General features: G+C 51.2%; 2 protein-coding genes across 3 annotated transcripts in view; one reads left to right on the top strand and one right to left on the bottom strand.

Moving 5' to 3' along the window:
• syn1 (synapsin I) overlaps window positions 1–22,468 on the bottom strand; it is a 66,474-nt gene that overhangs the window by 23,500 nt on the left and 20,506 nt on the right. For both annotated transcript variants that reach the window (XM_088623637.1, XM_088623638.1), the window contains exons 2-5: window positions 15,426–15,483; window positions 13,621–13,712; window positions 11,223–11,379; window positions 11,008–11,097 (exon numbers count right to left, since the gene is read on the bottom strand). In XM_088623637.1, coding sequence (XP_088479763.1) covers window positions 11,008–11,097; window positions 11,223–11,379; window positions 13,621–13,712; window positions 15,426–15,483 — 397 coding nt within the window. The remainder of the gene's footprint in view (window positions 1–11,007; window positions 11,098–11,222; window positions 11,380–13,620; window positions 13,713–15,425; window positions 15,484–22,468) is intronic.
• Window positions 1,957–10,668, top strand: LOC148673977 (metalloproteinase inhibitor 4-like). The gene is made up of 5 exons (XM_088623639.1): window positions 1,957–2,115; window positions 6,874–7,019; window positions 7,641–7,735; window positions 8,697–8,945; window positions 9,461–10,668. Exons 2-5 carry the CDS (start codon window positions 6,896–6,898, stop codon window positions 9,662–9,664), a joined length of 672 nt encoding a protein of 223 aa, XP_088479765.1. The 5' UTR covers window positions 1,957–2,115; window positions 6,874–6,895; the 3' UTR covers window positions 9,665–10,668.

Below are 22,468 nucleotides of genomic sequence, written 5' to 3' on the forward strand. Positions count from 1 at the left end.
TGGGGCTACAAATACTCATTTACACTGACGTAGCTCTTTCCGGAGCACCGTCAGCTCCTATTCCCGTATCTGAAAGGTGTGAATTCATGCTCAGAAGCTACACTTTAACCTGTGGAGTGTTTTAAATGGGAACCAGATGTTTGTTTTGCCTTGCTCTATTCTTTTCCTCATTACTACTGCGGTTTCATAACAGCCTCTGTGATTTCCGACACTCTCCGTGAGTCGGAAAAGGAAATTCCAGACTCTCCTCCCTCCACTGCACATGACACCGTGTTAACTGTCTACTTGACTGGAAGCCCCTGATCCTCGATTCTCCTTTCGCCTTCGTTCCGAGAAATCAGCCAAAAACCTTGAAGATCGGTAGTTCCAGATATCAGCAGGAAACATTCGCTGTTACGACACTTGAAGAAAAATGCTGCGTGTTGCAAAACAAACAAAGTTCACGTTTCCCGAACGCCATCTGAGCGACGTCAATGAGCCAGTTCCCGTTTCGTCACTCAAAGTGAGTTCGGGACACACCGCTGCAGCCCCCGGGCACGCTGTGGACATCGGGGCCGTGCCCTGAGCCTGACCTCACCGCCAGGCCACCCTCTCAGAGGGCATTGTGGGACTCCCACCACGCAGACTCCCCCATGACAGCTGCACGTGGCAATCACACACACACACACGCACGCACAGAGCACATGCGAGTTCGGCCCACAGCAGCTCAGCACCTGTGACAGAAATATCTGCCTTCGGCGGAAGCGTCTGCATCAGACCCTGCTTTTTGCTGGCGGTCAAGGTGCTAGACAGAGCTTTGTGAGCACCGACTGTTTCGTGCTTGTGGTTGCCGTCACCTGCAGTACATGTTGCCTCTGTGCCACAGCTACTCTTTACGACACACGTTGCTGTACCCACACACAATATACACAGACACACAGGTAGATGGAAACAGAGAGATGTGATCAGGTGCAGATATATGTAGCAGCAGTTCTGTGTTGCAAAGAGTGTGCGGAACCTGTTCTACAGACACACCCTGCAAATTAGAGCAGACAATTTCAAAAACGAAGAACTAAAAGCACAATCTCATTTTCTGCAGCTTAGGCTTCCTAGAACTAGAATTTGAACCTCGTAATGAGATGTTTTCAGTCTTTCTGACACCTAGATTGGAGAACAGACACCCAGAATGACTGCCGGCATCTCACGAATCGCTGCAGGTGAGCAGCCCTGCAGATGCTCTCTGCGCAGGCAGGTCGGCAGCTTGCTGGAGTGACACCAGCTGACAGAGTGGCTTTGGCAGTCTCCCAGCAGCCATGCGCTGCCCCTCCATGCACACAACACCCCCGTGCCCCTCTGCTGGGCCACACAGGAGCACTCCCCCCACCTGACGAGAGAGCCGCAGCAGGAATGCTACTTACACACACGTGTGCGATTTGGGGATTTTGGGAAGAGCACTAGTGCACTAATCAGAGCTTTTCCAAACGAACAGCAAACACACCAGCACTGTCCCGAAGCCTCCATGCCCGCCCGTTGTCCTGCGACACAAACACAATCACCAGGAAGGCAGCAGACAGCAGGTTTTCCAGGTCTGCCTCACTCTTGCCCAGTTTTTGAACTGCTGACAGAGTTCCCCCAGCTGGCCCTGTCTCACGCGCTGCCTGGTGCAGGTGCTCAGCTCTGCCTGTGTGCGCAGGACTGTTCCCACTGCAATGGGATCTCTCCAAATCTCTAACAAACCAGCAGCGGCAGAAGAGCCAGCATATTACCTTTAAAAAAAAGGAATGAAAGAAAACCGTTTCCACAGCCATCTATCAGTCTTAATTGGAGAAGGGGACTTCCTGGGTGGCTGAGGTTTGTTTTCACCCATGAGCAGTGACACTACTCCAGTTGCACAAGACCAGGATCTGAAACGCCCCGCTTGTAACGGGAAGTGTGTGATCTGTTACACTTGGAAAGACAATAGTGATATAATAGCTTCCTACATGTATGTCATTCAGCAGCAAACCAAGGGTTAATTCAGCTCTATAAAAGGCCAGCCTCCCTCCACAGATGCCAAGACAACAACTCAAGCTTCTCCCAGACACAGAGAAGGAGCAGAGAACAGAGAACAGAACGCAACCCAGACAAGCTAACAAGGTAAGAATGCCTTTTGTGGGTTACTTACAGGAAGAAACAGGAGAGGGGGTAGCTGAACAGACCTAGAAAACAAATCTGTGCACAACAGTTGGCTGACACCAGCTTCTGAGCGCTGGGAAGCAGTCTGTTGTGGGCGCTGTGAGCACAAAGGAGCTCTTTGAGAGCTGAGTTAATGCACAGGCTTGAAATATCCACTCTGCAGATCACGAATTCAGTGGCGTGGGGATTAATCAGTGCAGAGCAACGCCGCAGCTGCAGAGGAGCGGAATTCAGTACGATCTCGGGTAATCTCACACCGCGCTCCACCGTGGTGTTTGAAAGGCGCTGTGAAAGTTCGAAGCGACTGGGTCTCCGAGACAGCGGTGCCCATCTGCCTTGCCTCACGCTGAGCAGGGAGGATAAATCCTTTTCACTAGAAACCAGGCTCCTCTGACACTCACACTGGCTTGTTAAAAGCTGTGCACCATTATTTCAACAGTAACTCCCTTAAAATATTATTAACTGGTAACACAATCGAACTTTACAGGTAAAACCTCACATTTGTGTCGTTTTTGTGCACTACGAATTGCTGTCATTTCTTGGTTCTGACTATGAAAAAACTAGAGGAGCACCAAACCAGCTCCCTTATTTTCTTTAACTTCTAGGTCTCTTAGAGCAACTACTTTCAATTAAGAGAACTACAAGTTACTGTAACTCAATAGTGCCTACATATACTTAAAAAGCTATTGCAAAAGAAAATGTTTATGCTATGAGTGCAACTTCAGCTGACCAACCAAAGACTTGCTTGCTGTGTTAACTGGTGGCTGTTAATTTTCTCTGTTAGTGAGTGAGTGAGTGAGTGAGTGTGTGTGTGTGTGTGTGTGTCAAGGAATTAGCACCCCCTCCAGAGTGAGGCCAGTCTTGCGCCCTGTGCTTCCAGGGTGGGCTCTGGGTGGCTGTGGTCTTTACCAGGAATAAACAGCTGAGATTACATCTCCACACCTACAGCTAAAGCAGTAGCACAGACTAACAAAACATTAAATCAGTGAATTCAGCAAATTATACAGTGTTACTTGTGAGCACCTAAAGTACTATAATAAAAAATCCGCTGATCCCAGTTATTCAAACCACAAAGCTGCAGTTGGCTGTGTTCCTGGACTTTCAGCCACTCTGTGCCGCCACTGCAGTGAGCGCTTTAGTGAAGCACCGAGAGGCGAAATGACTGCTTTTCCGAAAAACACTCTGGCAGGCTGCTCCAGCTAATGTCTCCCGCTGGCGTGTCGTGTCCTGATCTCTGTGGGAATGAGCTTGAGCCCGGAAGAGTCTGGACGTGCCCAGGCACTTCCCGAAGAGCTGCTGAGCACCACAGCTCTGCAGATCTGACTCCTGGGCGCCAGAGACTCCAGCCCGTCTCTGCTGCTGCTCTGAGGCGTGACTGTGCCCGCGGTCTGTGGGAATGGCCTCTTCCCCTGGGCAGCAGGCTGCACGGAGCTGCAATCAGCCCTTCCAGACTCCTCTGTCTGCTCACCCCGAGCACGCCTTTCCCCGTACAGACACACCGCGAGGAAGACCATCCCCACAGACTGTGTATTCCACAGAATAAAGGGATTCTGCTCGGAGGCAGTTAGCTGTAGTTAAACTTGGCTCGAACCCGAGAATGTGGCAGAAGTGAAAAGACTGGGATGAAAGAGTGTGGAGCAGCGGCGGGAATCTCCGGCTGCCCGCGGGCTGAATCCCCGCCGAGCAGTGCTGCACTCAGCAGCCCGCCGGGGACTCGGAGACAGACACCTGAGCGCCGGCGCGCTGTTCGCTCAGGAAGTGCTGACTGCAGCGTTGCAGAGCAGCAGCAGATGAAAGGAGAGGCTGGTGGGGAGGGAGGGCCAGGCCAGAACAATGGGTCCGGCATCTTCACTGCCGCAGTGATGCCGCCAGTGGCAGCTAATGAGCAGGTTGTCTGTACAAACCCGCTGAGCAGCTCATCTCCCGTGCGGTGTGGCTGAGAGAGCTCGGCCGCAGCCCGGAGCAGACAGGAGCAGCAGGCGGGTGCTGACAGCTGCAGGTATGGCCGCAGAGCCGGTATTAGCGCCGCTCGACGCTGCGTCAGTGCCGGCAGACCCAACACGCTCAAAGCCGGGTCATTAGCACGGCGGCTCAGAGGAGCCCCAGGAGGAAGACAGCAATTAGCGGGGAAAGATAAACAGCAATTTTCAGGGCTCTTCGTCAGAGGGGTCAGTTTGTAGACAGGGAGCTATAATATTTGGCAATCAAGATCTGCACAGACCGGTTTCTTGAGCAATCAGGTAGTCTACTCACGGTGTTTCATCTAACCTCCTCAACCTCCACCCTCTCGGAGAGCACAGAGCACAGCTCCTCCAAGCCCAGAGAGAGGAATTCAGGCAGCAGGCAGGAGGCAGGAGGGCTCCCAGCCCTTCAGAAAACTGTCTGTTTATTCCTCAAACTGCATTCAGGGCGCTTGTGTCTGCATCACTTCATAAGATCACATGGCTGCGTAAAAAAGAACAACGTTCCACAGTGTTTTTAATGTTTAGTAATTAAAACACGCTCTGAATTATTCCTGTAATTCTACACAGCGTTCTGCCTGGGGGTCAGTGTATGAAATTCAATCCACAAACTGAATAATTGATTAAACCTAAACAGGTGCTTGAGATTCCTTGCTAGATTGAATATTTACACTTGTTTAGTTCACTAATTGCAATGCAATCGAAATACATTTTTAAAAAATAATCATAAATAAGCATAAATGCAAATTATGTTAATGAAACCTTCCCATTTTAAATGCAGTATGTGACACACCCACAAGCAGTAGGCTGCTCTCAAGTGCTCATTACTGGCAGGATGTGAGTTACTGCTCCGTCACGCCAGCATTGGGTAGCTGAATTTCAGACAGCAAGCTCAGACGGGCACAGTCCAAGACTTCACCCTGGGGGCACATTACCCACCTCCTCTGTCACACTGCTGGCGCACACAGGTAACCCACCTGGTGACACGCGAGAGCCGCTCAGCCTGAGTAATCAGCACGTAGCAAGATAGCCCGGTGCATTCTGGGTAACAATGCAAAGCTGTAACAAGCTCTAATATCATTCCTGAAGAATCTGTTGGTTAGAAACAAAGCGTATACCGAGATGATGCATTGACATGGTTTTACTTTAATTACAAGGTAAGGTTAATCTGTTAAAGGAGTGATTGTTTTTCCTTAAACACTGATTCTGATGCCTGTAGTTATTATTTAGATTTCAATCTCTTGGCCTTCTACACTGTAAAGCCCTGTCATTAGGCAATGATATCAGTCTGGGAGGAAGAGAAGGTTCTCACAGTCTGGACTCCCTGGGAAGACTCTGGGTGACGTTCAGAGACAGAACTGTAGTGGAAGCATCAATAGGATCAGTTCTGCTGGGCCAGTCTGTACTGCCTGCTGTGAGTGATTCAACAGATGATCTTTCATTCACAAGTGTTAAATACCCACTCAACGCTGCAATAATAGCAGTGTTATTTAGACATCCAGCCATGCTCAAGTTAAGGATGACACAGCACACAGAACTGTTCCACTAGCAGACAAAGAGAGGCTACAGCACACGCTGAAGAAGGTGGTCTTGGTGCACATTAGCCAGGTGTAACTGTCCAGTGCTCTCCAGCTTAATGAGTGCTTAATGAACTGTCTGGGCTGAATCTTAGCTTTCGCATACAAGAATAGATGTTGAAATTTTGGCAAAATATCTTAACAATTTTACCCTGCTGGTCCAAGGTTTTAATCAGGAGGTTTTAAAATCTGCGCTGCTTTATGATGTAGGAAAGACCCCGTACATCCTACACACTGAACACTCCAGAGGTCATCTATATTCCAAATTCCTAAATCCCAGGGAAACCACTCTGATGTGTGCTGCAATCCCAGGAGACTGAGTGTGAACTGACTGACTCTACCCAGACTGTGGCAGCACAGCCAAACAGAAGTCAGCCCAGCTAAAAGACACATGCACACACACACACGCAGTAGCAATCGGGTCTGCTTATCACAGCAGAGAGAGGGGAGGAAAACATCAAGACAGTTAAGAATTGAACTGCTACATGAACGCTAAAGAACATGAAAACAAAAACAACACCAGTTTCCAACATCATGTTACATGAGATCTATAGATCTGATACCTCTCCAGATTAATCTGACAACAGACAACACCTGGCTGGATGCACACTTCAATCATTTTCCAGCTAAGAAGATCGAGACTGTTTTGTCTTCATTTTGATCAGATAATCAAATGTCCTGTTCCCTTCTGATCATCAGGAAATACCAGCTGTCTCATTTTCTGTTTTCCTTTTCAATTTCTAAAAATATCACCAATCTAGAGAAGAGAACAGACTCCTCCCAGGTATCCAGGCAGTTTGACAGAGACAGAAGGAGGGGACATGTATCCGCACACAGACTTCCAAACCAGCAAAAGACTCATATCATATGTCATACCCTGTCAGTCGTGCGTTTGTGCAAGCAGCAGCAAGCACACATGAAAGCACAGCTTAGAAGCACCAAGCACAAATTGACATTAGACATGATACTGGACACTGAACTGTGATCAGAACCCTGTCTGTATTGATTCCCAGCTGTGAATTCTGCAGGTCACCAGGTCGCTCTGAAGTGGACGAGTGACGAGTGACGAGCTCAGAGCTGCACCTGTAGCTCTTTCTTACTCGGCTTTGCAGGAGACACACGGGACAGAGCTCCAGCAATCAGCCCGACGCCCATGTCTCTGTCTGTCTCTCCCCCTGCAGGTTCAGCTGCCCGTCTGACACAATGAGCTCCCAGTGGTGTGTGTTTGTGAGCAGCCTCTCTCTGGCTCTTCTGATCGGGGGCCTGACTGACGCCTGCACCTGCGGCCCCCAGCACCCCCAGACTAAGTTCTGCTCTTCTGACGTTGGTGAGTGCCCACAGACCGGCTGAGCCGGAGCTGGGTCTGCAGTCTCTGACAGCCTTTCCTGCCACAAGATGTTGTGCATCAAGTGTTTCTTCAGCTCAGACTCCTCCCACCCCCCTGCCATTTGCAGTTCCACATTTTTCAGTGTGAAGAAACTCACAAACAAGTGAGGACTGAGCCCCTTCCCTCCCTCTGGGGGGTCTAAGCCCCTGTCTGAGGTGTGTCAATGGCTGTGCTGCAGGCACAGGTTTGTGCTGAAGGAGTCAAATTAACATTTCACTCAGCTCACAGCCCAGAGAATTCAATTTGTATTATTCCTCTTATACAATTTTGTAATTTAGGGCCAATTATCAATTATCACCTCAAGAAGGGAATGTTTTGTAAATGTTTTGCTAGTGACAAGAATAACTTCCAAGCTGTTCTGGAGATTCCCTTAATCTGTCTATGAAACTGATTTCAGGACTCAGAGTTCAAGTCCATTCAGTATCAGGACTTGTTCTGTAACACAGCTCACCCTGTCTAACCTGGAGAGTGACTGGGCAGTTTGTGTTAGGAAGGGCTTCTATTACACAGCCAGTGTTGCAGCATGAGCTTGACTGCAGGTCTTGTGTGCTGTCTTGCCAGTGATCAGAGGCAGGATCGTTGGCATGGAGTACGTCAACATGGACAACCAGACAGACGCCCCGCAGTGGATCCGCTACGAGGTCAAGCAGACCAAGGTAATCCAAGGCCGAGTGCTGGCTCTCTCAGATCAAATACTCTTTGCTCAACTTGTCCTCCCTGAAATGCACTTTGTTGCAGCCCTCATGTGCCCAGCTACAGCAGTGAGGTAAAGTAGCCCTCACCTTCTTCCCAAGGTGTATCATGGCAGGCCGCTCTGTGCATGTGCTTGCCAAAGGTAGGCTTTCTCTGGCAAGCACATGCACACAACTGGCTTCAGACACACGCAGCTCAGAGCCTCGCAGACTCTAAACAAAGAAAAGAGGGACAGGAAAAGAGTCCCGGAGCGGGAAGAGGAGAGAGGAGGAGAGGAAAGTGGGAGAGGAGGAGAAAGGAGAGGGACGGTCCAGATGCTCTGCCACAGTCTGTGGTCAGGGTAATGGAGCCCCAGGCCCTGGCTATAAATAAACAATCAAGTCCACTGAGTCAGAGCGAGGAGCCTAGAAAACCACAGCAGATGCAGAAAGGGGCCGTCTGAGTACCTGAGCACAGGCCACACCCAACATACCAAATAAACACTGTGCTGCTCACTGTGGTAACACACATCTCCACTGTCCTTCCTCTCGAGTGGGATGGTGAACTTTCCATGCCTTGTTTGGTTTGGCTTTGCGTGGCTGTGCGCCGTGCAGCTGTGTGTGCGTGTGTCTTTACTGCCAGCACATCTGCGGCGCCCTGAGCTCTACAGCGCTGCCCAGACTGGGGTCAACCCTCTCTCCCCTCCCTGTGGTCACTGTCCTGTGTGAAGAGCAAACTGGTTCTTACTCTCCCTCGCTGCAAGAACAGGCGCCAAGGGACCAGATCATAAATAGTGAAGTGAACTGAGAAACAGCAGAACACGCAGAAGCATGTGAACTCCTCTCTCATGCTGGCTGCCTGTTCACAGCCTGCAACACACTGTGTTCATAATAATCCATCTGCTGCACCTGGTGTTCCTGAAGGCTAATGATCCCTGTGTTACAGATGTTCAAGGGCTTTGAAAGAGTGGCAGATGTGCACTACATCTACACCCCCCATGATGGCGGCGTGTGCGGGTTCGAGTTCAACCTCAGTGGCCCTGCCAAGCAGACTGAGCTGGTGATGGCCGGGCTGCTGACTGAGGACGGGCGCGTCATGGTGTCAGTTTGCAGTTTCATCCAGCCCTGGGACAAGCTGAGCACTGGGCAGAAGCGGGGCATCATGTACACCTACAAGGACAACTGTGACTGCAGGGTGAGCTGCTTCACTGCATCACTGCACTGTAGCACAGCACTGCACAATTACACTGGAGTACAGCACTGCACAGTCACACTAGAGTATTACACTGCACAGTCACACTAGAGTACAGCACTGCACAGTGACACTAGAGTATTACACTGCACAGTCACACTAGAGCACAGCACTGCACAGTCACACTGTAGCACAGCACTGCACAGTCACACTGTAGCACAGCACTGCACAATTACACTGGCGTACAGCACTGCACAGTCACACTAGAGTATTACACTGCACAGTGACACTGGAGTACAGCACTGCACAGTGACACTGGAGTATTACACTGCACAGTGACACTGGAGTACAGCACTGCAGTCACACTGGAGTACTACACCGCACAGTCACACTGGAGTACTACACCGCACAGTCACACTGGAGTATTACACTGCACAGTCACACTGGAGTATTACACTGCACAGTCACACTGGAGTACCGCACTGCCTGACGCCGCCCTCTGTGCTGTGTGCCCACAGATCAACCCCTGCCACTCCGTGCCCTGCACCCTGACCTCGGAGAGGGAGTGCCTGTGGACGGACGGGCTGTTCTCCCGTGGCTGGGACCAGGTGCAGGCCCAGCAGTACGCCTGCGTCCACCAGGGCGAGGCCGCCTGCGGCTGGGCGCCCCAGAAGCCCCTGCGCCCGGACGCTGGCCTGCGGCGGGCTCCCCAGGCGCAGTGACGCCCCCTGCAGGCTCAGCGGCGGGAGGGGCGCAGACCCTTCACCGACGCGCTTTCAGAAGGTTTCCGACGACGGAGTTCCACAGATAGAGCCGCCCCCCCAGCACAGTTTGCCAGCAGCACCGCGGCTCGTTAACTGAAACTTCCTCGGCTCAGGCCCTCGTCCGCAAGAGCTCTCTCTTCTCTTCTGTGTTTCAATTCTCTTCCCTTTCATCAGCGGGCAGTACAGCTCCCCGCTCGGTCTTCTCACAATGTCTCTTTGGCATTTTTATAAAGATTTGTTTTAAACGTACCACTCGCAGGCTGTGATTTGTTCCAAAGCTTTCAGGACAAGGGAAGCTGGAGAAATGCTCCTCCATCTAGTCTGAGTCGGCAGCCCAAAACTTCAAAGAGTCCAGCCAGCAGAGAAGGAAGCTGGAGCTGCACACACCAGGGCACAAGGCAGCCCTTTGTACCCTGGCCAGTTAACTCCAGCAGAAACCACAGAGACATCTCACTCCTTCATGCGCCTGAACAGCTAGAAACAAATCTTGGGCTCCGCTAAAACACACAAGACGTCTGTTCATAAAGGCTGCTTTAAAGTATTTGCTTTAGATGTTCAAAGGTAGCCAGCGGCTTGGGCATTTAATGAACGACGTCTGCCGCCTAGTGGCCGCACGATAAAACTGCATGTCTACAGGTTCTGAACTACTAAGCAGCGATGACACATACTGTAGTAACACCAACCTAAGAACATGAAGCAAAAACGAGTATTTCATGTTTTTCATCATTTTAACCCCAACAGCACTTAAGCTTGTAATTAATAAACACACCGGATATGGGAGAGAGATATTGCAGAACGTGTAAGAGAGTGTGTTTATTACAGCCTGGCACCCATTGGAATCCGATTATTTTTAGTATTGTATTGCAAGTTGTTGTTGTTTTTTATACTCCTAGATTATTTTTCTACTCCTTTTTAAAATCTCTTTGAAAAATGAAATAAAAGCAGTAACAAGCTGTGGTTGAGATTGTTGTATTGCATTGCTTTGTTGCTCAAATTAAACGCGACGCTGACCCGGGTCAGAGAGAGAACCGATCGGGTCGGACTGTGACAGAACTCTCACAGGTGGGTCTTCTAGGCAGGAGGGAGGAGCCCAGGTGCAGCGGACTGCAGGGCAGTGGGGCAGAGGGGCAGAGGGGCAGGGAACAGGGGATGGGGGTCAGGGGGGCGTCTTCACTTCAGGAACTCCAGGGCTGTTGTGAGGGCAGAGCTCCCGAGTGTCTCTGCGTACAGCTGACGGGTCAGCTGGACACACAGCTCTGCAGGACGGCGAGGGGCTGAGGCGTGCACAGCGGCTCACTCACCATCTCCCTGTGGTTGGGGTAGTAGATCTGCTCGATCAGGGGGAAGTCCTCAGGCCCCATCTTCTTGTAGAGCCTGGTCATCTGGGCAAACTGCAACACAGGACAGCACTGCTGACCACAGCTGCGTCACGGGCCTGACCCCCTCTCACACTGACCCCCTGACCCCCACAGTACCCCAGGCTCGCAGGTCTGCAGCCCGACGCTGGGACACTCACCACCCAGGGCTTGTCGCAGAAGTTGAAGACGGTGTGCAGGGAGTTGACGCTGGGCAGGCCGGCGTACTGCAGCCCGATGACGATGTTGCGGAAGTCTCCGTTCTTGGCCATGCTGAAGGCATGCTGCCGGACCAGGACAAAGTCCGGCCGGAAAGACCTGTGGGCAGGATGGACAGGTGTCAGGAGCACACGCAGAGAAGAACACGCCAGCCTGCTCTGAGCACGACCGCAGATCGGTGTCTACGAGGCAGGGCACTCAGGGAAGTGTGGCCTTTAACTAGAGAACAGGACCTGCCCGAATCTCTTGTGGCAGCTACTGTGCTATCCTCACTACACACACGCAAGCATGCAAACACACACACACACGCACGCACGCACGCACGCAGACACACATATGAACACACATACACATTCATACTAACACATGCACCAGAACACAAACGCACATGTGTGAACAGAAAGAAAAGCAGAAGAAGGAGGCCCAGTGTTCACAGGGTAGAAATATGAATCTCCAGGACCTGCTCTCTCTCTCTGGTCTTAACACACCGTTAAACTGCTACTAATTGAAATCAGGCTCCTTTTTTCTGCAGCACACAGTGGGAATAATTATTCAATTACAATCCATTTCTGGAGAAAGGCTAATAGTTATTCAAGGACATTTACAGATGGCGATTAATATAAATGAAAGCCAGGTTTTGGGATTTTGAATTGAAGTGGTAAATCGCCTCTGACTGCAGAGCCCTGATGAACTAGCGCAAGCTTCTTGTTATTTTCCTACCGCACGTTTCCACCTCTGTCTTCAGTGAAATAAAGTGCCTACAGAAACACAAGGTAGGGTGTCCCCAACACAAAGGCTGAGACCCCAGTGCGGCCGTGCAGGGGAGACACAGGCACCATGTGCACAGCGAGGTCACACGCTGGCAGGCCTTGCAGTGGAGCTCTGGTGCACTGGTGATGCTGTGAACTCTGCTCACCTATTAGAACAGGGGAAAGGTCACAGAGCACAGATGTTTGCAGTCCGACCCATTTGGCAGTGAGTAATTGATCCAATGATATCATCCAGCTCTGTGTTGACAGAAGTCAGGGTATCAGTTTCAATGACATGGCCGCACAGCTTGTTCCACACCCCCACAACCCTTTGTGTAACAACGTGCCTCCTGAGCTCAGATTTAAATGACCTTCCACAATTAGCTCCTAACAACCCATCAGGCTAGATGGGCCCAGTGGGCTGCTCTCACTTGTCACCCTCTTGTGTTCTCACAGATCTTGGCACTTTGAAACCATCCAACATCTGTACTGGAGGTGGATACGTGGGAACAGCTCTCCAACATCTGTCTAGTACATTTCCTTGGGTCCGTATTTTTAAGAGAAGGGGTGAGTGCAGGAAGTTGCTGTTGAAAATTGCAGCAGAGGGTGATACAAACAGCCCCAGAGCTCCGTGGCCAACCTGTTCCTCCAGTTAGCCGACAGATCGGTTAAGGTGTTTGTTTAAATGAGGAAATTTTTCTTCTGGTAGTAAATCTTGGATTGACACAGTTCAGACAGTTCCCACTGCTCACTGTGAAAAAAAAGGAAGAGCATGCTCCCTTTGTTAAAACTGTGATTTATAAAAGAAAAAAAGTGTGCAGCATTCAGTGCTTGTTGGTTACATAGGAACAAGTAGAGTTTCATTTCACACTGAAAAAAAGGAACGAGAAACATGTTTTGGCTATAAAGTCTTCTTCAGGTATGCACCTTCCTATTTCTCAGCATGGAATGAACCTTCACCGATTCTTAAATGTGGCTTGAGTGCAGCATACATACAAACCAGCATCTTTTTCTTTGCAACCTTGCCGGTCAGAATGAGATCCTGCTGTTTCTTAGTAACGACTGCAGCTGCAGCACAGCCTGGAGTAGAGCCGGCGCCTGTGAGCACCGGCACACAGCTCGCGCCCAGACTGCAGCAGCCTGCCCTCCTCTCTCATGCACTGATCCCTGCAGGGGAGCTGAACACCGTCACCCCTCCACACCCTGCTGCACCCCGGCGCAGGACGGCACACAGCTTCCAATCAAATCCGCACTTCCCTGCGGGGCTGGGGGTGAAGATCGTCAGATACAGTTTTCTCCCCCGGAGATTCACTCCATGAAGAAGAAGGTGAAAAATCTTTGCAAAACACCGCTCCTCTAAGAGACATGCGAAACAAGGGAAACCGACACTCCAGGGAGGTGCAGAAAGTCCCTCGAGGTGCTCGAGCTGATCATGCAGCAGTACACTTCACGATCATCATCCTCATCCTCAGCCTCACCAACCTGCGTGCATTTACCTAATTTTGGAAACACTGAACACAACCCCGGCTGTGGCTCGGCCCCCTCAGCTCCCGCTCCCCTCCGTGTGCAGAGGCACAGCGGCTCAACCTACTTCGTGATCTTGTTCCCGTTGCGCAGGGCCTCGATGTCCACACTGTAGCTGCCTGTCGCGTGAGCCACCAGGTTTATCTCCGAGAAGCTGGCCTGCAGAGGGAGAGTGACCAGTCGTTAGAACAGCTTGTGGGCTGAGGACTCGAGGCACAGACACCCAACACAAACACACACACACATCCACAGACACACTCAACCACAAAGAAACACAGACACACACATCCACAAACAGGCATGTACACCCACAGACACACTCAACCACAAACAAAAACAGAAACACAACACAACACAAACACAGACACACACATCCACGTACACCTACAGACACAAACACTGACACATAGACACACCCATAGAAACAATCAACCACAGATAAGACACACACTCACAGACACACACAGAGATACACAACACACACAGACACACCACACAACACAGACACTTAAGATACACAGACACACTCAACCACAAACACAGACAAATAGACACACACAACCACAGACACCAACACACAGAAATATACACACTCACAGACACACACCCACAGATACACCCTCACCCACAGACACACAGACAGACATGCCTACACAGGCACACACAACCACAGACACACATAGACACATAGAAACACACTCACCCACAGATACACACAAATCCACGTACATATATACACATAAACAAACACACATCTACACACAGACACAGACCAACAAATCCACACACACAGACATACAGTATACCTATACAGACACAGTCACAAAAACACATGGACACACTCATACAAACACAAAAATACATGTATATGCATTTATGTACACATAGTCATACAAATACATGTACACACAGTCATACTGACACACAAACACATGTACACACATTCATAGACAAACACATATAAACACACCCATACAGACACAGAAACACACTTTCAGAAACGTTATTAGTGTTTTGGGAAGGAGTCACATAGAGACCGAAGAACAGAGCCCTGCTCATGGCAGTGCGCTCTGTGATCAGTCTGCTGAGGAGTCTGGGAGGCAGAGCAACATGCGTCAGCACAGCTCCACGAACCCCCACTCCTGGCGGACAGCTCAAAGGGAGCGTCACGCCGACGTTCAAAGAATTGTCAATTAAGTCCTTAATTCACCTCTCAAGTACTTTGTTATTTTAAGAACCAGATTTTTGGGATATTATTCCATAATTTCACTCATTTCCGTTACCAGATCTTTTTAAATCTGTCTTCTGTCTGTTTTATATTGGAAAGGATCAGGGGGCTGAGTTACTGCTACAGAGTGTGGTTTTCAATGAACGGCATGACTAGCCGAGCAAGGCCCTGCATGCTGCTGGTTAAACAAACGACAATGACTGTCAGCTACAGCCCAACTTTGTGTGGTACAGGACAGGTCCTGCATGGCTGCACTGGGGTGTCAGCCTCTCTGTTGGGGACCCTCTTCTCAGTGGCTCTGTGTGGATGCTCTGTAAGTCATGAAGTCAGAGGTGGTCAACTTGTGGTACAAGACCAGTTCATCAGTTCACCAGTTTAAATCAAAAACTGAATAAGGACACTAAACTACACTCCCCTTGTTATCTATGGTAACTTCCTCCTAGCTGTGCTTCAAAACTCTGCCTTTGCTCAAACCTCCACCTGATGTAACCAGGTGTCTTCTCCTGTCCAGCCCTCAGGGATGTGGACACTCGGTCAAAGTGTGTCTCACAACAGATACGTGCTCCGGCTTCATGCAGCTTGTCCAGGGAGGAAGGAGAGAGCAGCGCTGACACTGCTCTACTCCAAGAGGGACTTACACCTACCTGCTCCACTTTGATGTCGAATTCGCCATGCACCTTCTTGCCTTTGAAGAACTTGACCCTGAGGGAGAAGAGGGGGAGAGACGAGCGTCAGGTTACAGGATTACGACAGCTGGCTCTGCTGAAGCAGGTTGACCGACTCCGCCCCACAATCAGGATGCTGCTTCTCTGCTGGCACCCTAATGATCGTTGTGCTGTGTCATTGCTGAACACCGCTGCTACACTCAGCATTCAGTGGAACAGGCAGCTCAACCCTGATTTCTGGGTCATTTGACACAGTGAGTTTTCCACAGCTTCCTCCTGGTGGGGCTGAAGCTTGCTGCGTGGTGCAGTGACAGTGTCCCCATGCACCTTACTCTTTCAAGAGTGATTATGAAAATATCCCCCCACAAACTTTCCATCTGGAAATAATCAGCTACCAGCCAGAGCCACTAAGCCCTGCAGCCTCCGTCCAGGAGTGAAGGATCCCAGACACAGTCTGAGCCTGTTGTTCACTTCTCTCTCACACTGGAAACTCTGGAGGCTCAGAGAGTGAGGAGTGTCACAGGAGAGTGAGGAGTGTCACAGCACAGTCAGGTGTAACATAGCTCTCTCTGACATAACCTAGTTGTGTCTGACAAGAGCAGAGGAGTGACACAGCTCTCTCTGAGGAGTGACACAGCTCTCTCTGTCTAGAGCCAGAGGAGTGACAGCTCTCTCTGAGGAGTGACGCAGCTCTCTCTGTCTAGAGCCGAAGGAGTGACACAGCTCTCTCTGAGGAGTGACACAGCTCTCTCTGTCTAGAGCCAGAGGAGTGACAGCTCTCTCTGAGGAGTGACACAGCTCTCTCTGTCTAGAGCCGGAGGAGTGACACAGCTCTCCCTGAGGAGGCACACAGCTAAAATCCACAAGGTGAGCTAAAGACAAGCTGAAGCTCTGCCTGTTTATCTGTTTACATCTTTCAAAAAGTAACCAGAACAGGTGGGCTGGGGACTCCACTGGTGTGAACTGATTTCCAGGGAGTGAAGAGGCAGGTCGCTTCAGAGCAGCTCCAGGGGTCGGCCACAGGAAGTGGGGGGGGGGGGGGGGGGGGGGGAATGAGCCTAGCGACCAATCCCTCCACGGCAGGATGTTAATACTGGGTGCTATGGCAACGGTAGCCATCACAGGGAGAGAGACAAGGTGCTAAGAAACCAGCAGCCAAATTGGCAGGTTTCCCAGAAGGCCGAGCTGCTCGCACCTGTCACCGGGAGCTGGCTGGCTGGGCGCAGGAGCAAAACCACGCCTGACGCCGCAGTGCAGATCTTCCCAGAACCGCCCTTCCTCACGTTCCAGAGTCCCGTCACGTTAAACACAAGACCTCCCATAAACACTACTTTCCCTCTCAGTACGTCAGCCCGCTCAAGACCCTGACCCACAGAACTAACCAGCAGGGATCTGCTGTGTTTGTGCATGCTGCTTTCTGTGCTTGGTGTTTTGGTGCAGCTGTTTTGTATAACAGCGCCTTACATGTACTTTTCATCGTCCTGTTTCTTTTTCTGGTTGATATTCAGTGTTTAAAAAAAATACATTTCTATGTTCTTTATTTCAGTCGGATTTCTCAGCAGCCAAATGCCTGTTAAAAACCAGCCTCCTGCAGCTGAGGAGTGCCAGCAGGGCACAAGCGAGGTAGAACAAACCCCTGCTGCAGAGATAAAGACACTGCGCCAGTGCTGGGCAAAATGCAAGGTGTCACAGGGCCCAGTGCACAGCACTGGAGAGACGGGACTCAGAGCAGTGTGCCGGGCCAGTGCTGTTCAACACTTTCCTAACCGGGCTACAGGGGGAAAAAGACAGTACAGGACAGGACAGGCAGACAAGGGAAGCTTTCAATACAGACGGGCCTGTCAGCACCTAAGGAAAAGTGAGACAGTGGAAAAAATGCAACTAGTCTCAAAGCAGACGGTCTGGAACTGCAGGAAGCCCAGAGATCACCAAAACTGAGAGGTGAGCCGCTATAAATACCCCTTTAGACCACTGCACACATAGCCACAGTGCTCAGAGTCTGAGGAACAGGGAAAGAGGAAAGAGTTTAATGAGAGACTTTCTTGGCCTTTAACAATGTAGCTGTCATGCTGTGCAGAATAAAATGTAATCACCTCCTGCTATAATTGCATTACCCAGAAAATAGCATCAGTGCGACATTCATTAAGTTGCCGCCCCTCCCCCGTCTACCTCCCACTCAGCCTGCCTGGGTGAACATCGCAGCTCCTGGGGCAGCGCTGGGAGCCCCCACTGCAGCATGGGCACCGTGATGGAGCAGCGCAGGCTGAAGGATCAGCCAGCAGGACCGCCTGCTGCAGCTCCTGCTGTGCTCACGCCCGGCTCTAAACTGTCCCAGCACAGGCCGCCCTTCGCTGTGGAACAGGAGACAGGAGGGAGGCAGCCCTCAAGAGTATCTACCACGTTTCCATTACTGCCTCCATCGGGCCTTGATCCACACCCCCAGGGTACCACACACAGCACGTGCAGGATGTTTGTGTCTGCTCCAGCCTGTGCTGGGCATTTTTCCTGTCTCCTGCCGCAAAGCTAGAGGTGACGCAGAACCTTTGCACAGCTCAGTGGGCTGTGAGCATCAGAAAATCGTGCTCACTGTAACTGCTAACTTTCGCTACTAGCAGAGACTAAAAATGCTCTGTCAGCTATTGAACCCTGTAGACTCCCTACATGCTTAAAAACATCCTGTAGCACACAGAAGCATTCAGGTTCTGAGCCCCGAAGGAAGCTTTTGAATGCGGCACAGTCATATTCCACCCTCCCACCCCCTTTCTATCCTCTTTATCCAATTCAGAGCTGCAGGGGAGCTGCGCCCTATCCTGGTGTAAGGCAGGGCTCACCCCGGCCAGGGCACACAGACACACACGCATTCACACCAACTAACCAGCCAGCATGTCTTTAGACTGTGGGAGAAAACCAGAGCACCCTGAGGAAACCTACACAATGTACACAAACACAGGGAGAACATACAAACCCCACACCGACAGCACACGAGGTCTGGACCTGAACGCAGGGTCCCGGCACCAATGCTGACCACTGCGCCACCATGCTGCTCCAGACTCCATCTTCTAGGGCTTTATTGTCCTTCACCACACTTTAGATCTGAGCTGGAATACGAGTTAAAACCTGCAGTAACCTCCCTGCCCATCTAGCCCAAGCCTCCAAGCTCCTTCCAGACAGGCAGTCTGATCAGAGGCGGTGCTGGTCGCCACAGTGCTCCCAGTCCTTCCAGGGGTCAAGCCCACAGCTTTCCCACTAGGAATCCAAAGGCCTGACCAGCCCTCCACACTGCCTCCTCTGCTCACAGGCGCTCCCTCCCAGTGCTGCGGTTGACACACTGCTGCCGTCTGGCCTCCCCACATGAGCAAGAGGTTTCTGTTTCACAAACAGATCCTTCCTGAAATCCAGAACAGGACATTAATCTATACATCTGATTTAGATTCGTCTCGGGGCAGGGGGGTGTCTGCCTGCAGGTGGCGTGAAACCTGTCTGAACGAGCCAGAGACTGGGGGGTGCAGAGGAGTTGCACCTGCACAAGGTCCCTGCTGACCACAGGGGGCAGAGTCTCATTAGGACAACGCTCCCTCATCGGAGAAAGTGGGAGTCCTATGGAGAGCACCAGGCCTGCCTGAAACCCACCTTACAACAGCAGCAGTGTGCGAGAGCCAGGGAGAGAAAGCTGTCCTTTAAAAGACACGAATGCAGCACAGCGCTACACAAGACTACAGCAGAGCTGCATTCGTGGCAACACTGCCAGCTCCCAGACCAGACGTTTATTCCGGGGGTCAGTGCTCTTGTCAGGAGCTACACTTCTACAGCTGGAGGAAGCACGTGTCCTCCACTGCTCGCACTCAGGCGGAAGCCCCGCGGCCTGGCTGTCCCTAGCAGAGCTGCACACTTGAACTCTGAGTCTGAGCTCAGGCAGGGATCGCTGCTCTCCCGTACACGAGCTCTCCCCTCAGCCAGCGTGTTCAGAGCCGATCCTCCAGGGACTCCTTTTAATCCGAGGTGGGAAAAACACTCCTTGGAGCATCACAGGTGTGTTCAACAGAAGAACCGAGGAAAGCAAATAAACCCAGGCGCTATCGAGCCCCCGTCTCCCAGGAGACCCCGACTGGTGGGCTGAAAGCACAGAGCCTGGGCTGCCTTCACACCCCTGGGGAGGGCTCGGACCCCCCAGGACAGGCGGGACGTCCCGGTGCGGTGCAGACCAGCCAGAGAAGGGGTCTCCCTGCACCTCCCCCGCTGCACCCCAGTCCCTGGGGTTTCATCCACAACCTGCTGAAGTCAGGGCGCAGTCTGCAAACACCCTGACATCTGTGCACTCTGCCGCTGCTGGGGGGGGGCAGGAGAAGGGCTACAACACCTCTCAACACCGCCCTTCGGACGCGGCACTCTCTGATCACGCGCTACGAATGTTATTATGGAAGGAGGGGAAAAATTAGATTCATTAGGTGATGTGGCTGGCAAGCTCTGAGCACCCCAAAAATAGAAACGAGCGGCTGTGTCACAGATGGCTGTAAGGTGTAGGACACCCCCAGCCCTGTTTCAGTTGGCAGTGAAGCTCTGTGTGCTGTCAGGCTGCGTGTCTAATGTGAGCACCGGATCCCTGCTTGCAGATCTCTCAGGCTGGGTTCGGCTCCCCCCTGCAGACGGGCCTGTCCCGTCCTGCTGCTCTGCTTCGGCTCTCCCGCCCAGCACAGCAGCCAGGACAGCGTTAGAGTATTTATGGTAAGTGTTAGCGTTAGGCTTCAGGGTAAGTGTTAACATGAGGGTCAGGGTAATCATTAGGTTTAGGGTCAGGCGCTGCCCAAGACGTGTTTCAGTCAAGGAGGAGGGATCCGAGTGCAGGAAAGCTACAGAGGAGCTCCTGGGATCCCGGGGGAATGTTCTCTGCATGCCTCAGCAAGCAATGAGATAAATTCGGGAGGCATTTGTCTTTTCCGTAGGCCCTTATAATCAAACAGGCTTCCCCGGTGACACACTCAGAACGGATTGCGCCTGATTAATCAAGCATGAGGAGAGACCCACAGCCATTAAAAAGTAATGTGGTGCTGTTCATCAAAGGAAGCACGACTTCGAGTGAGAATTCTGCACAGGGCGCTGCAGAGCGAGGGAGGAGGGGCCGGGGGGGGGATGACATATTTTACACTGCGATCAGCCCGAGACAGAGACGAGCTGCTGAGCTCGTGCCAGGGAGCCTGGAAGGCAGAGATAGAGACAGAGCAGCATTTTCCTAATCTGCACCAGAACCTGACGGCAGAGAAGAAAACAGACGCATGTAATATTAAGGACTGATGGAGAGAAAATGGGGCTCATTTCATCCTAGTCTGACAGGCTCCACAGGGAGGTCAGGACGGTGAAAACACATGATACAAAACCAGCTCTTATCTCTCCCGTCCTTTTCTCCACTAATTGTTCTCTTCTGGTCTCCTTTGTGCTGTGCAGATCCCATCCTCCAGTTCATAAGAACAGTTAGAGAGGAGAGGAGCCGTTTGGAGTTAGTACCTCACAGATCCCAGGATCTTGTCCAGCTGTTTCTCAGAAGAAGCCAGGTAATCTGCTTCAACAGCCCGGCTGGGCCGCTTGGTCCACACTCCCACACCTCTTTGGGTAAAGAGGTGCCCCCTGTTCTCGGTTTTGAAGATCAGAGAACAGCAACACCGAGCTGTGTGTCAGCCAGGGCTCACTGTTTGCCGAGAGGTGGGGTGATGCGAATCAGGCCTCAGCTCTCCCTCCCCTGGCCCTGGGGAGCAGCACTGCCCCTCGCACATCGCTCCACACTGTCACAGCGCAAACTCTCAGCCTCACACAGTCCTTGTGGAAATGCCAACATCTTAAAAAGACAAGTCAGCCCCTACGCGTTGAGCTCCTGTGTTGTTTTTTGAAAACACGGTTTCTAGCATGAGGAAAAATGAGGCACAGTCCTCAATCCAAACATTTAAGCCACAGGAGCTGTTGTATTTTTTAAAAAATGACCTTCATCTTTGTAAGTTCAGAATCGTTAGAAAACAAGAAGGTTTACAGATGAGAGGCACCATTCTAGTAGTGAAGTGGTGCCTGGATCTCACCGATTCAGGCTCTTGGGAGCAGAGCTGGAATGAAAACCTGCAGCTCCTCAGGGAGGCGTGTTTATCGATCGGAGGTCAGCGAAGGGCAGCTACTCTCATCAAGAGTCTGACACAGCAGCTGCCGTAATTAAAAGCAGCAGGAAAAGCTCTTTTTGTGGCTTTTCACAAGAGGGTGAGTGACTGACTATGGAGGACTCACAGTGTGGTCACGGTGAAGGAACAGTCTGTCACCACGCTGGTGCAGGGAGGACATTGGGGTCGCGACCCCCGAGTCACAGACGAGGTCTGAGACAGCCCCACACTGAGGCAAGGCATCGCCCGCAGGTGTGAGACCATCTCTCACATTCCGCGGTGCTTCAGGTGCTCTGCAGCACTTACGTTATAAAGACAAACTGTGGCCCTGCAGCCGCAGCATCAAGACAGACCTGGTGTGAGGGGAGTGCAGACGTCAAGATCACCTTCACTAAGAGCACGAGGAGCTGAGCACGTGGCTCGCTGATCGTGTGCACAGTGTGACCGCCATGCTCCCATTGGAGAGGAGACTGAAAGTGACGTGGCATTTCTTATCATCACTAATTATTTAGACATGCTTTTGTGAAGCTCCGGCTGATGGGTATTGAGACAGCAGCTCCAGACTCTTGCTACAGAATTATATACATTTCCACCCAGGAGGTCTACACCAATACGCGTCTATATGATAACAGGAACAAGTAAAGATTTATTCCCTGCTGAAAAGAGAAGAAAAGAAACAACGTTTCGGCAGTGGAGTCTTCTTCTTCAGTTCCTACTTGAACAATATAATAACAGTGTAATACTGTAAGGAGAAACCTTACTGAAGCTCAGAATGCCTTTTCCACTGAAACACACTTCTAGCACCAGCGGTAGTGAATCCACAGCTGTACAGTCCTACAACATCAGTGAACCAGAAACACTGCAGTGTCAAAATGACTTCAACCGAGC

This window comes from Lepisosteus platostomus, chromosome 3 (assembly GCF_059453375.1).
Source record: "Lepisosteus platostomus isolate fLepPlt1 chromosome 3, fLepPlt1.hap1, whole genome shotgun sequence".
NCBI classification, from domain to species: Eukaryota; Metazoa; Chordata; class Actinopteri; order Semionotiformes; family Lepisosteidae; genus Lepisosteus; species Lepisosteus platostomus.

Coding starts and splice junctions, on each gene's coding strand:
- LOC148673977 (XM_088623639.1), top strand. CDS start 6,896: ATGAGCTCCCAGTGGTGTGTGTTTGTGAGCAGCCTCTCTCTGGCTCTT. Junction 7,020..7,640: donor GTTCTGCTCTTCTGACGTTG/GTGAGTGCCCAC, acceptor CTGTCTTGCCAG/TGATCAGAGGCAGGATCGTT. Junction 8,946..9,460: donor AGGACAACTGTGACTGCAGG/GTGAGCTGCTTC, acceptor GTGTGCCCACAG/ATCAACCCCTGCCACTCCGT.